Source organism: Elephantulus edwardii, unplaced genomic scaffold, assembly GCF_000299155.1.
Source record: "Elephantulus edwardii isolate Elephantulus edwardi_28Jun2011 unplaced genomic scaffold, EleEdw1.0 scaffold00161, whole genome shotgun sequence".
Classification (NCBI taxonomy): Eukaryota; Metazoa; Chordata; class Mammalia; order Macroscelidea; family Macroscelididae; genus Elephantulus; species Elephantulus edwardii.
The window spans coordinates 5,759,833-5,772,782 of NW_006399911.1; the positions used below are offsets into that span (position 1 = coordinate 5,759,833).

Below are 12,950 nucleotides of genomic sequence, written 5' to 3' on the forward strand. Positions count from 1 at the left end.
TTAGCTTCCAGTGGCCATTGGGATAGTTGATATTTGCCCCAATGTTAATAAAACAGAGCTTGAAGTCAAGTACAGATTGAATCCCTCTAGCCAGTTCTCACCCACAATGCAGCTCCCGAGACACAGGGGATCTGTGGCAGTCTCACCAAACGAGACACCCCCTTACCTTGAAAGTTGTTGCCGACTCTGGACTGGCGAGGACCAAGGGTGAGATGAGGACCATGCCTGAGAAGAGGCCTGGCTTCTCCACGGCCGTGAGGATGGCGATGGCACCTCCCTGGAAGGTAAAACGGCAGAGCTGCCTGGAGACACAGCATGTGTATCGCTCTCGCCCTGGCCCGGAGCCCTGAAGAGCCCACCTTGGACCGGAAACCGTCTCGTGTTGGATAAACTAGATCTGCAATTATTTCATTACAAATGTTTTTGCTCTGAGTTTTCCAAGAGGAAATGTTTCAGAGAGATATAAATAAGGTTCCTGGTTGTGGGCTGCGAGTTAAACAACACCACATTCTTGCTTCATTTCAAGCCAAAAGCTGGCAGGCCCCCAATTCAGGCCTTACTGCAAGCCTTTTTGGTAATCTGATTACAAGAAGAGATTGCTAACCATCCCCCGCTCTGGTGTGTAGAAAGATCTCAGAAATGGAGGTTCTAAGAGAAATAAGTTTGCGGCTCAGGATGGAGCGACAAGGCCTGTTTCTTTAGTAAAATGGGGATGACTGTTAATCTGAGGATTGAAGTCTCAAGTACTCACAGGGTCAGGCCTGTGAGAAACCAAACCAAACAAGGGAAAAAAATCATCCGTTCTCCTGAAGTCAGTTCTCTCTGATGCCACAGGTGTCAGAGCAGAACCATGCTCTTCAGAGCGATCACAGGCTGACTTTTTGAAGGAGATCACCAGGCTTTTCTTTTCAGGGATTTCTAGGTAGATTAAAAAAACTTCCAACCTTTCAGCCAGCAACTGAGAACAGGTGTATCCCTTGAGAACACCATCAGAGCCAGGGTCTGATAAAACGCGGCAGGAGGCCTGTCCTAGCGGGTCATCCCCTGGCATTCAAATGGTTAAGGATACTGGTGGGTTCAGCATCCTTGTTGGGACCCAGCCTGGGGCTGCTCGTTGAGAATCCTTTTTCAAAAGATTAGAGGATTTTATACCTCTAAAAATTAAGAGTTTCAAGTAACATTCAGGGACTGGTTTCATCCCCTCCCTGTTCCCGTGTAGTCCTAAAAGACAGGTTTTGGCAGTCCGTGGGGGTCTCATAACCAGGAGGAGGCTGGCCCTGGGAGAAGCGTCTCTGCAGGAAGCGGAGGAGCCCCAGCAGCCTCAGGGTGGAAGAGCCTGAGGGCAGAGGTGTGGAAATGGTTCTGTTTCCCAGTGGGCCTGCAAGTGCCTCAGAAGGGCAGCAAGGCCTGGCTGGCTGGCTCGTGGCTGGGAGCCCTGAGGAATGAATAGGCCCTTCTCTGGCACCCTCCACGGCCTCTCTTCAGGACCCGAGCCCAGCAAGCTCCGGAAACACTATATTGCTTGCAGACTCCCAGGGTTTTGGGCCCCAACTCCCACATGGTGCTCACTCTCCCACCCCACAGGGCTGGGCAGGCAGGGGCCCCCTGTGATCTGCTTACCATGGAGTGGCCCAGAAGGAAGATGGGGAGCTTGGGGTAGTCTTTCTGCACGCTATCTATGTGCTGGAGCACATCTCTGACGAAAACCTGGAAGTCAGACACCACCATCCTCTCCCCTTCACTCTGTCCATGGCCAACTAAAAGAGAATGAGAGAAAAATGATAAGGGGCAGCATTACTAAGTGTTGACCCTGCCCAAGCCCAGTGGCTCCTGACCAGCGTGGCCAGTTGAGGCCCACCAATCCATCAGGTACTTAGAATACATAATCACCAATCCATTGTATGAACTAGGACGCTAGAGCCCCAGGTGGTCAAGGAAACTGCCCGAAATCACACAGCTTGGGAGTGTCAACCATGCTGTGTCCACTGCAAAATCCCCTCATGTAGCCCCAACATCTAGGAAGAGGGAGGTGTCAGGGACTGATGGGGAGGCCAGCAATGAGGCGCAGGTGTTCCCCGGGTCCTCCCAGCTCCTTTATCCTTACAGTTGTGTTTCATTATTAGCCTTTCACGGGGAACATGCTACATTCTGTCACCTCCTTTTATAGCTCGAGGTAAAGAGACTATGAAAAACAAAACAGTCAAGTGTGAGTGCCAGAAATGCTTCCCACGGCTCTAAAACTAGGTCATATGACGCCCCTCCTGAATTCCTGATGTGTCAAATATCTGTGCTGTTCGTTCCCCCCTTTGTTATTTCCTTCCATCTCTGTACTTCTCCTTTTGTGCCCTGGTCGCTATAGAAACCAGGAGCTGGCGCTGCTTCCCTGTGCTGGCTGAGAGCGCTGGCTGAGGGGAAGACTGGAAGCCCACAAAAAGAAAGAGCTCACAGCCAGCTGGGGTTGCACAGCAAGAGCATGTCAGCCCCAGCCCTCTCCCACTGATACCCCAAGGGGTGAGCCAGGACCAGTCCTCTCAGAGGACATTGTTAAGATAATGATGTTCGTTTTTCTAGATGAGAACGTGAGGGCTTGTCATCTCCTGGACTATCTGCCCAAACCAGAGACTCTGAGACATCTCTTTCGTATCTCTGTCCTTGTCCTCCCCACTTACCTGCCTTTTTCTACAAAAACCCCATTATGCATCTCCTAAAATAAGACATTCCTCTCATAACAACACTATTTTCATACCTGAGAAAATCAGTAGTAGTAGTTTCATATTACCTAACACTCAATCCAAATCTAAATCTCCCAATGATCTCTGAGTGTTTTTAAAGTTGTCCTGTCTTTTTAAAAACTGGGTTTATAATAAAGTTCATAAAGGACAAACTCGGAGCAACCTTAGGAAGGCCTAGTCTATGGTATAAAGAGACTGCCATATTAAATACAATCAGAAATGCATGATATGTAGAGGATGAAATTAATGAATGGGAACTTCTAAAAATTAAATCCATGTGCACATAAAATAAGAGTCTCATAATGAAAGTTTATAGAATACTCCTGGGCCTCCATAACAAAAAACTGATAACCCAATTACAAAATGAGCAAAAGACATGGAAAGAACTTTCACAGAGGAAGACATTCAGATGCTTCAAATCACTGGCAATAAGAGAGATGCAAATCAAAACCACAATGAGATACCATCTCACTCCAGTAGCTATGGGAAAGTTTAACAGGACAGCAAGTAATAAATGTTAGAGAGGATATGACAAGATAAGAACCCTTACACGTTGTTGGTGGGACTGTAAAGTGGTACAACCACTCTAGAAGGCAGTTTGGTGCTTCCTCAAAAAGCTGAACACAGTAATTCCATATAACCCAGCTATTTCATTGCTTGGAATATACCCCATGAAAATGAGAAATGAAGCACAAATGGAGACTTGTACACCAGTGTTTATAGTAGCATTATTCACCATTGCTAAATCATGGAAACAGACCAGATGTCCAACCACAAACGAATGGATTGAGAAGTTGTGATACATTCGCACAATGGAATACTGTGCAGCACAAAGAAGGAATGATTTTATAAATTGCTACCTAACTTGGGAGGGAGTGGAGAGCATTATGCTCCCACAAGGACAAATACTGTATAAAACCATTATTGTAGAACGAGTATGAAGATCCAAGGGTCGAGGGTAGAAGCAGAGGGGTGAGGATAGATGGGGGGGGGGTGGAGTGTTAATTAAAGGGTTGTATAATTTGATGGCGGGATGAAGGAAATAGGAAAGATTTTGTGTGAAAAACAATGTATTCGAACTTTGTAAATAAGTCAGTATAAAATAAAAAGAAAAATATGGGTTATAAGGTTTATACATTGCATTTGGCATATATATATATTTTATAGTCTCTTTTAAAGAGACCAGGATAGTAAAAATGCCCCACATTTTGGCCCTGCCTGATTTCCTTCCCTACTGAAGCCATTTTGCTTGTTTCTTTATGCTCAATAATGATTAGGTGCTTCTTTGTTTTCTAACACAGTGTCTAGTTGTTATGTTGTTATGGGCCATCAAGTTGACTATAACTCACAGCCTATGAACAATTCACCCTATGAACAACAGATCTCTGATATGCTCAAGCACACTGTTACAGTGTGTGTATCAATCCATCTTGTTTAGGGTTTTCCTTTCTTCCTTTGACCCTGAACTTTCCCCACCATGACATCTTTTCCCAAAGACCAGCCCCTCCTGACAACATTCCCAAAATATGTTAGGAACAAGTTTTACCATCCTTGCCTCTAAGGAACATTCTGGCTATACTTCTGCCAAGACAGACTTGGTTTTTCTGAAGTCCATGGGATAGTCAATACTCTTCTCCAACACCACGACTCAGACACTGATTCTTCTTTGATCATTCTCGTTCATTACGCATCTTTCAGGTTGTCTCTGATTGTCCTTACTACCTTTCCTGGCCCTGATCTAGAAGTAAGCATTTCTCTCAGGAGCCCTGGAGGTTATTTGTTTTTAGTGTGAAATGGTGTTTAGAAATAAAGATTTAAAAATTAGAGGTATTTAATGTCAATAGAGTGCCACTGCCTCACTGTTCACTCTGTGAGTAGAAGTGTTGTGTACCGTCAAACTGGAACCAACTCATAGCTGACTCTATAGCATGTTTTCAGAGGCAGTAAATTGTAAGAAAGAGACTGTCAAATAAAAAAAAAAAAAGAAAAAAAAGAAAGAGACTGTCCATCTTTCTCTCTTGGAGCAGCCAGTGGATTAGAACCATGTATCTTTGTGTTGGCAGCACAATTCTTTACCATTAAGCCACCAGAGCTCCCATTCAGTGAGCAGAAGGAGGCAACTGATTGTTTTTTCATATGATGTTTTTATTATTTAAAGAGGCACCATTTTAAAAATTTAGCTTTCTGACTTTGTGCTTGTGCATTCAATACTTTCACAGCAATTTTCTGTCCCTTGATAAGGAAAGCCTGCTCCATCCTGTCATGGACCCATTTAGCATACGTGGAACCACCATAACTGTTGTTGACATATTGTTTTGGTTTTGGCTTTGTTTCTGACAACCTCATAAGAACTTTAGGGCTCACAGCACGAACCCTTCGAAGTTGGCCTGTGCACATACCGCATGCAGATTTTGGTGCTTCTTGGAATAAAGGTAAACAATTCTGTTACGAGGGGTTCAGGGTAGCCTAGTTTTGTTAGAGGCTGTGTTGTAGGGCAGCCTACAGCTGTAGGTCAGACACTGGACCATTTTAAATGTCTCTACATAGTGTCTCTGGAAAAGAATTGATTATTTTTAAAATCATAAGTTCACCCTGATATTTCTAATATCTCCAATGGCATTAACATATTTGTGGTATGTCTTGAAGAAAGTGCAGCCAGAATGCTCGTTTGGAGGCAAAGCTTCATCTCACATATTTCAGGCATGTTGCTAGGAGAGGCTGTTCCTTGGAGAGACATCATGCTTGGAAGGGTGGAGGGTCAGTGAAAGATAGGAAGACCTTCAACAAGATGGATCGACACAGTCTGCAGCAGTGGACTCAAGGGTATCAGAGTCGATGAGGATGGCACAGGGTTCAGGTCTGTTGTTCATAGGGTTGCTGGAGTTGTGCTCGAAGGCATCTAACAACAGCAGCATAATTAAAAAAAACCTCTGCATTGCTGCTGAGTTAGAACAGACTCACAGCTGACCCTCCAGCAGGTTTCTGAGCTTGTTAATAAGAGGGAGGGAAATCACCCAACTTTCTCCCTTAGAGGCAGGGATAGATTCAAATTGCCTGAGAGGTGTGGCTTTTGGGTTAGCGGAGCAATTCCCTACAGACTGTGCCACCCCGAGCTCCCTATATAATACACAGCAATTTCAAAATGACAACGTTGATATTATCACCTGCCTGAAGTCAGCAGAAAAGCCCTTCCAGGCTCATCTCAACTCCATTATCTCTATGGAGATGCCATGACCCCTCAGGCAATTGCAAAGTATTTTCTGTCTAACACAGGCAGCTGTGTTAGAGTTCTTTCTTTTTTCTCCTCCAGCAGGGCCCATCCACCTTAGACTGGGGTTCTGGGAGCAAGGTCTGCATGCCTGTGCCCTGTATTTGCCAGGCTTGTCCCTTGCTAGATTATCCTGACAGCAAGAATAGTATTTTATGCATCTTTCTATTCTTTAAGGTTCCTGCATAGGCCTGACCACAAAGCAAAACAAACAAACAAACAAACAAAAAAAATCAAGTCCACCACTACTGAGCCAATCCTGACTCATGAGGAGAACCCATTTGGTTTCTGAAGCTGTAATTGTTTATGGGAGGAGATAGCTTCATCTTCTTCCTTCAGAGCAGCTGATGGATTAGAACTTCCATCTTTCTGGCTAGCAGCTCAACTTAGTGCAATTACACCATCTATTTGAGCTTAAAATCAAAAGCACTTTGTGGAAGGCTGAGGTCTGGGGCAGAATTCTATCTGTAGGCTGATAAAAAAAATTATTGGTTTCCATGTAATCATTCATATACATCATATTTTGTACATGTACTTTGTGTTTTTATGCAATCATTGCTATATATAATATTTTATGTAATTAATCACCATTGTGTTATGTCTGTTATCACTCTGACTTTTCAAGCCCCCATTAAGCCTTTTCAGTTACTTCCAGAGTTTTCCACTCACTACCCCTGCTATCCTAGTGATTTTCCTCCTTCACCTTTTGCTGCCTCCCTTGTCTCCTTTTCCTTTTGAACATTTATACATCTCTATCTCAGCTATCTTTCTATTTTCACAATAGTGGCCTTATGCAATATCTGTCCTTATGTGATGGAGATATCTCACTCAGCAAAATGTTCAGTAGTCTTTCCCAAGTTATACAGTATTTTGCAAAATCATTGCTCCTTAGTATTCATTCCATTGCATGAATGTACCACAATTTCTCAATCCAAAGTTTACAGAATCCTACAAGGCCGACAAGAAAAACTGTGATAAGCCAGTCACAAAATGGGCAAAAGACATAAAACGACTCTTCACAAAGCAGGACATTCAGAAGGTCAAGAAACACACAAGGAAATGTTCAAAATCACTAGCAGTCAGACTGACTTAAATCAAAATAAGGACATGCCACCTCACTTCAGCGGCAGTAGCAGGGTTCAACAAAACAGCAAGCAATAAATGTTGAAGAGGATGCAGAGAGATTGAAACCCTTATGCACTGCTGGTCAGACTGTAAAATGATACAACAGCTATGGAAGGCAATTTGACGTTTCCTCAAAAGGCTGAACATGAAAATCCCATATGACCCAGCTATTCCATTTCTTGGAATATACCCCAAGGAAATCTAGGCTGATTTTTAACACACGCTTAGATGTCATGTGCATTCCTTTCTGACGGTATACCTGTCAAGCAGCTTGGCACTCAGTGAAAGTGCAGCTGTATGAATGGCCTCCAGACTAGCCTGAGGAGGAACAATTGCGTGCCTAGGCATGTCCTTAAGTCATAGCCTCGACCACCCCATGCCAGGAGACAGCAGTGGGAACCCCAGAAAAATACTGTAAGCTCTTGCTTTGAAATTGTGTAGCTACCCCTATCAATGTTTGAAAAACAAAGATTCTTTGGACCGATAGGCAGCATCATGATGGATGGAGAGGAGATTGAGACTGCCAACAGCTTCCTCTTGCTTGGATCCACGATTAACATGCTTGGTACCAGCAGTCAGAAAATAAGGAGACACATTGCACTGGGAAAATCTGCAGTTAGGGACCTTTCCAAATTATTGGAGAGTAGTAATGTCAGTTTCAAGACTAAGGTGCATCTTATTCAGGCCATAGTCTTTCTGATTACCAGCTGTGCATCCAAGAGCTGGACAATGAATAAGGATGACAAAAACAAACAAACAAACAAAAAGATGTTTTTTAGTTGTGATGTTGGGAGAAGAGCACTGAACATCCCAGGATAGCCAAGAGGACAGATTGGTCTTGGAGAAGGTGCAGCCAGAGTGCTCTTTGGATGTAAGGATGACTAGGCTTCACTGCACACACTTTGGACATGTTGCTAGGACATGAAACTGGGAAGGTGGAGAATCGGCAAAGAGGAAGACCCTCAACAAGGTGGACTGATTCAGTGACTGCTGCAATGGGCCCTTGAGTCAGGAAGTGTGAGGATGATATAGAAGAGGGCTCAGATCTTTTGTTCATGGGGTTGTTACTTGACTCGACAGCACCTAATAGCAACAACATCCTTATCATGGTCTGACCCTACCATGGTAGCCCCACCTACCACACTGCTCAGAATCTTCTCTGTAAAAGCAGCAGGCCATGATTCAGTGGAATTCTGTGGTCGCCACTGCTAATGTTTCCCCTCATTCTGGAATGACCTGCCTTTGTCTTTATACTGTTTATGTCTTAATAAAAGCGTCTACAGAATACGTTCCCATTTTGGTTGTCTTATTCCCCTGGAACAGCCACCACAGCTTCCCTGGCTAGGAGCAGGTGCCTAGTAAATGCTTATTGAAATGAACTGAAGGCAGTATTTCCCCTAACAGCCATTTGCCAGCGAGATTCAACTCCATTGTTGCATGTATAGCTGACACAACACATTTCCCTTCCACTATGTAAGCAGAATCTCTGCATGTACAATTAAAATTCTGCTTTCCCTTCTATTATTTTCAGAAAGAACAGGACTTCACAGATCCTAATCCAGTATATTTTTACTTTTGTTTACCCATAATCTTCTAGCACAGTATCAGATATAAAATAAGCACTTAGTGTTTATGCCACCGTTCATCTAGGAGTTTGATGCTCTGTGGTGGCTTGTGTGTTGCTGTGACTGAAGCTTTGCCACCAGCATTTCAAATATCAGCAGGGACATTATCGTGGACAGGTTTTAGCAGAGCTTCCAGACTTAGACAGACTAGGAAGCTCGTGTGCTTCTAGAATAGCAGGCTCTCAAAGACCCTATGAATAACAGCAAAGCATTGCTGTGGTGAGGTACAGTGGTAGAAGATGTGCCCCTCAGGGAAGAAAGCACTAGAAATTCAATTGGGGAAGAGCCGCCTCCTCTCAGTAGTAGTTATTGTTAGGGGACATTGCATTGAATATGACTCACAGTGACCCTGGAAGCAATGGTTCTGAACCTTGCTCTCTGCTGTGCCATCTTCAAAGCAGAGCCTACCTTAAATGTATGGAGCAACGGTAAGAAAGGATTTTAATTTTCTGATTCTGCAAGACTCAAAACGAGATGAAACATCTTCAAACACCCATTGATAATGGGAATGTGGAATGGATGAAGTATGAATCTAAGGAAACTGGAAGTTGTAAAAAAAAAAAAAAGAAATAGAACATATAAAGACCAACATCCTGGGCATTAGCTAGCTGAGATGGATGGGTATCAATCATTCTGTGTCAGAAAATCATAACATCTAGTATACCGAGAATGACAAATTGAAGAGGAATAGTGCCCCAGGTATTGTCTGAATGGATTGATTCAGCAAAGTGACAGGGTACAGGATCAATATACAAGAGTAATACATGCACACTCATGTCCTCTGCAGCACTATTTACAATAGTAAAGAAATGGAAACAACCCAAGTAAGTACCTGTCAGTGGCTAAAGAAACTGTGGTATGTTCACAATAGTGGACTATGCAGCACTAAAGAATGGAAAAATAATTCATGAAACACTGTACAATATGGATGAATCTAGAGGAAATTATGCTATGTGACTTAAGTCAATTAAAAAAAAATAAAGTCATTGCTGTGGAATCGAAACAGACTCATTGTTGAGCCTCTAGTGGGTTTTCAGAGACTGCAAATCACATGGGAGATTGCCTATTTTTGTCCTTCAAGACAGCTGGTGCTTTCTAACCTCCTACTTTGGCTTAGTAACAAAATTCCTTATCCCTCATACCATTAGAGCTCCCAAAGTCAGTAACAGAGGACTGTGGCATGCTCTTGTTGTTGTTACGTGCAATCAAATGAGAACAGACTCATAGCTGATGACCCTGCAGTAGCTTTTCATAGGCAGTAAATTGCATGGGCAGAGACTGCCCATCTTTCTCCTAGGGAGCAGCTGATGGATTTAAACTGTATGCCCTTGGGATTACAGTGCAGCTTCTTCCCACTAGGCCACCAGAGTATATGTCAATGATTTTAAAAGCTAAAGAAAGGTTTACACACAGATAGACTAATTCTTGGGTGGTTACCAGAGATGGGAAAAGGGATTAAAAATTAATAGATAGGGTGGATGAAGGGAAATGCATTATATAATAAAGGATTGACTGGACATTTAACTACATTAATTTTAATTAATGTTATAAAAATATTTATACTGACTGAATGAAAATTGATAGAATTTATATATTTGCACTTTTGTTATTATATTGGATAAATCAGTGTTAAAAGCTAAGGGGTGGGAGTGGAGGAATGAGGACAGGTAGGGGTGAACCACAGGCTGCACAGTTTGGTGGGTGGAAGATCTGGCGGAGATCTGAAAAGGCAAGGTAGTGATGGGCAAGGTCCAACGGGGATTAATTTTAGAAAGCATAGTGCAAGGAAATGATTATATGAAACACAATATGAAAGAATAGCATGAAATACAAACTTTGTAAGCAAATCAATATAAAAGAAAAAAATACACTTTTTTTGGGGAAAACAAGCTAAGCTCAACAACACTGCATTTAGATTTTCATCTTAGGAATATAAGATGGTACACGTAGGTTCTTAATAATTTTTTATTTCTTTTGTGCGCATGGTGTGAGGCCTAGATATTATCTCATTTTTCTGTATGTGGAAATACAGTTTTTACAATACTTTCTGAAGACACACTCTTCTCCTACTGCATGGTCTTAGCATATTTGTAAAAAAATCCATTAACCAAAGATATGTGAGTTAATTTCTAGACTCTCAATTCTATTCCATTGGCCCGTGTTTGTTATACAAATAGCAAGATATTTTCATTACTGTATAATACGGTTTAAAACCAGGACAAGTGAATCCTCTTACTTTGTTAATCTCTTTCAACAGCGCTTTAGCTGTGCAGAGCCTGTTGTCATTCTATACACAGTTGAGGATTCAGTTCTGTTTCTCTAATGAAGGCTGCTGGGATTGTGATCAAGACTGGGATGATTCTGTAGATTGCTTTGGGTAGTATTGACATAATATTAAGTCTTCTGATTTATGACCATGGAACACCATGCTAATTTATTTAAGTCTTCAGTCTCTTTCGCTGGTGTTTCAGTTTTCAACTTGTAAATTCTTCAGTGGCTAGATTTATTGTTAGTATTCTATTTTCTTTTGTTGTAAATGGATTTGTTCCCTTAATTACCCTTCAGACTTTTCAGTACTGATGTATAGAAACCTAAGTGGTTTTTGTTGGTTGACTTTGTACCCTGCAATTTTGCTAAATTCCTCTATTAGTTCCAGAAGTTTTCTTGCAAACTCTGGAATTTTCTAGCTATAGGACTATGTCATCTGCAGATAGAGATTATTTCATTTCTTCTTTTCCAACTGGCTACCTTTTCTTTCTCTTGTCTTATTACTCTAGAGACTAAGGTGTGCCTGACCCAGGCCATGGTCTTTGCAATTACTTGCTTTGCATTAGAAAGCTGGACAATGACTAAAGATGACAGAAGAATAATTGATGCTTTTGAGTTGCGCTGGAGAAGAGTATTAAACATACCATGGACTACCAAGAAAACAAATATGTATGTCTTTGAGAGGATGAAACCAAGTTTATTCTTGGAGGCTAGGATTTGGAAGCTCTGTCTTACATACTTTGGGCACATGGCCAAGAGGGAGAAGGACATCATGCTTGGAAGGGTGGAGGGACAGTGCAGGAAAGGAAGACTCTGGAGGAGATGGACTGATACAGTAACTGGGACAATGGGGGTAGGTTTGCTGGAGTCAATGAGACAGGTTCTGGACAGGACAGGCTTCAGATCTGTTGTACATAGGGTTGCTATGAGTTGCAGGCAATGGGATGGCACATATAACAACAAAGATACTGAAAAGAAATGATAAAACACTTCTATCTGGTTTCTCATGTCAAGAGGAAAGTTCTCAGTCTTTCTCCACTAAGAATAATGTTGGCCTTTGGCTTTTGATATATGCCCTGAAACATACTGAGGGTTTTCATTTCCTTTCCATTCCATTCCATTCCATTCCATTCCATTTGCTTGCATTTCAAGTAAGACAGTGACTGCCTTCTTTGATTAGAAAAGTTACATACCATCAAGGTAGACATCTGGTGTCTCAGTTTTTTAGTGCTGATGTAACCAAAATATCACAATTGGGTGGCTTCAACAAACTAAGATTTATTTCCCTACGGTTTAGGATGCTAGATGCCCAAATTCAGAGTGCTAGCTATAGAAGAAGGCTGTTTCTTGGTCCTCGTTGGGGAAAGAGCTCCATCCTTTTCCGTTTTGAATCCTGGGTAATTGGCATCTCTCCCTGTCTGTCCTTGATTCTTTCTGTGTCTAAGGTCTCCTTATGTCTCAAAAGGAAGCCCTGGTGATGTAGCAAAAGGAAAGTACACAGCTAACCCAAGAGCTGTTATCCTCTGGAAGTTTAAATCCACCAGCAGGTCCACAGGGGAAAGATGGACACTCTTCCATGTGGTTTACAGCCTGGGAACCTGCTGGCTGTCAGCTATGAATTAGAATAGATTCAAAAGCAATAACCTGAGTTTGTCTAAAAAGCCATTAGATTTAAGATACACCCTACACTGATATAGCCTCATTCACTTAACAAAGGAAACTCTGCTCCCAAACAGTTGTAGGTGTAAAGGGTTAGGATTCCAGAACATATTGAGAAGGTGGAGAGCAGCAAAATCCAATCCATAATATCTCAGAAAACAAAAACATCAGACAGCCATTGGGTGTGAAGTTAAATTGTGGGCTCTGGATTAAATGTTCTCAAAGTGAATTCTTACTCTAGTACTATTAGGCATGCTAAAAATAATCAGAACT

The 12,950-nt window shown here is 42.2% G+C and overlaps 1 protein-coding gene across 2 annotated transcripts in view; it reads right to left on the reverse strand.

The window, feature by feature from the left end:
• Window positions 1–12,950, reverse strand: part of MGLL (monoglyceride lipase) — a 146,734-nt gene that overhangs the window by 29,672 nt on the left and 104,112 nt on the right. For both annotated transcript variants that reach the window (XM_006895171.1, XM_006895172.1), the window contains 2 exons: window positions 1,621–1,757; window positions 167–277 (listed from right to left, as the gene is read on the reverse strand). In XM_006895171.1, coding sequence (XP_006895233.1) covers window positions 167–277; window positions 1,621–1,757 — 248 coding nt within the window. The remainder of the gene's footprint in view (window positions 1–166; window positions 278–1,620; window positions 1,758–12,950) is intronic.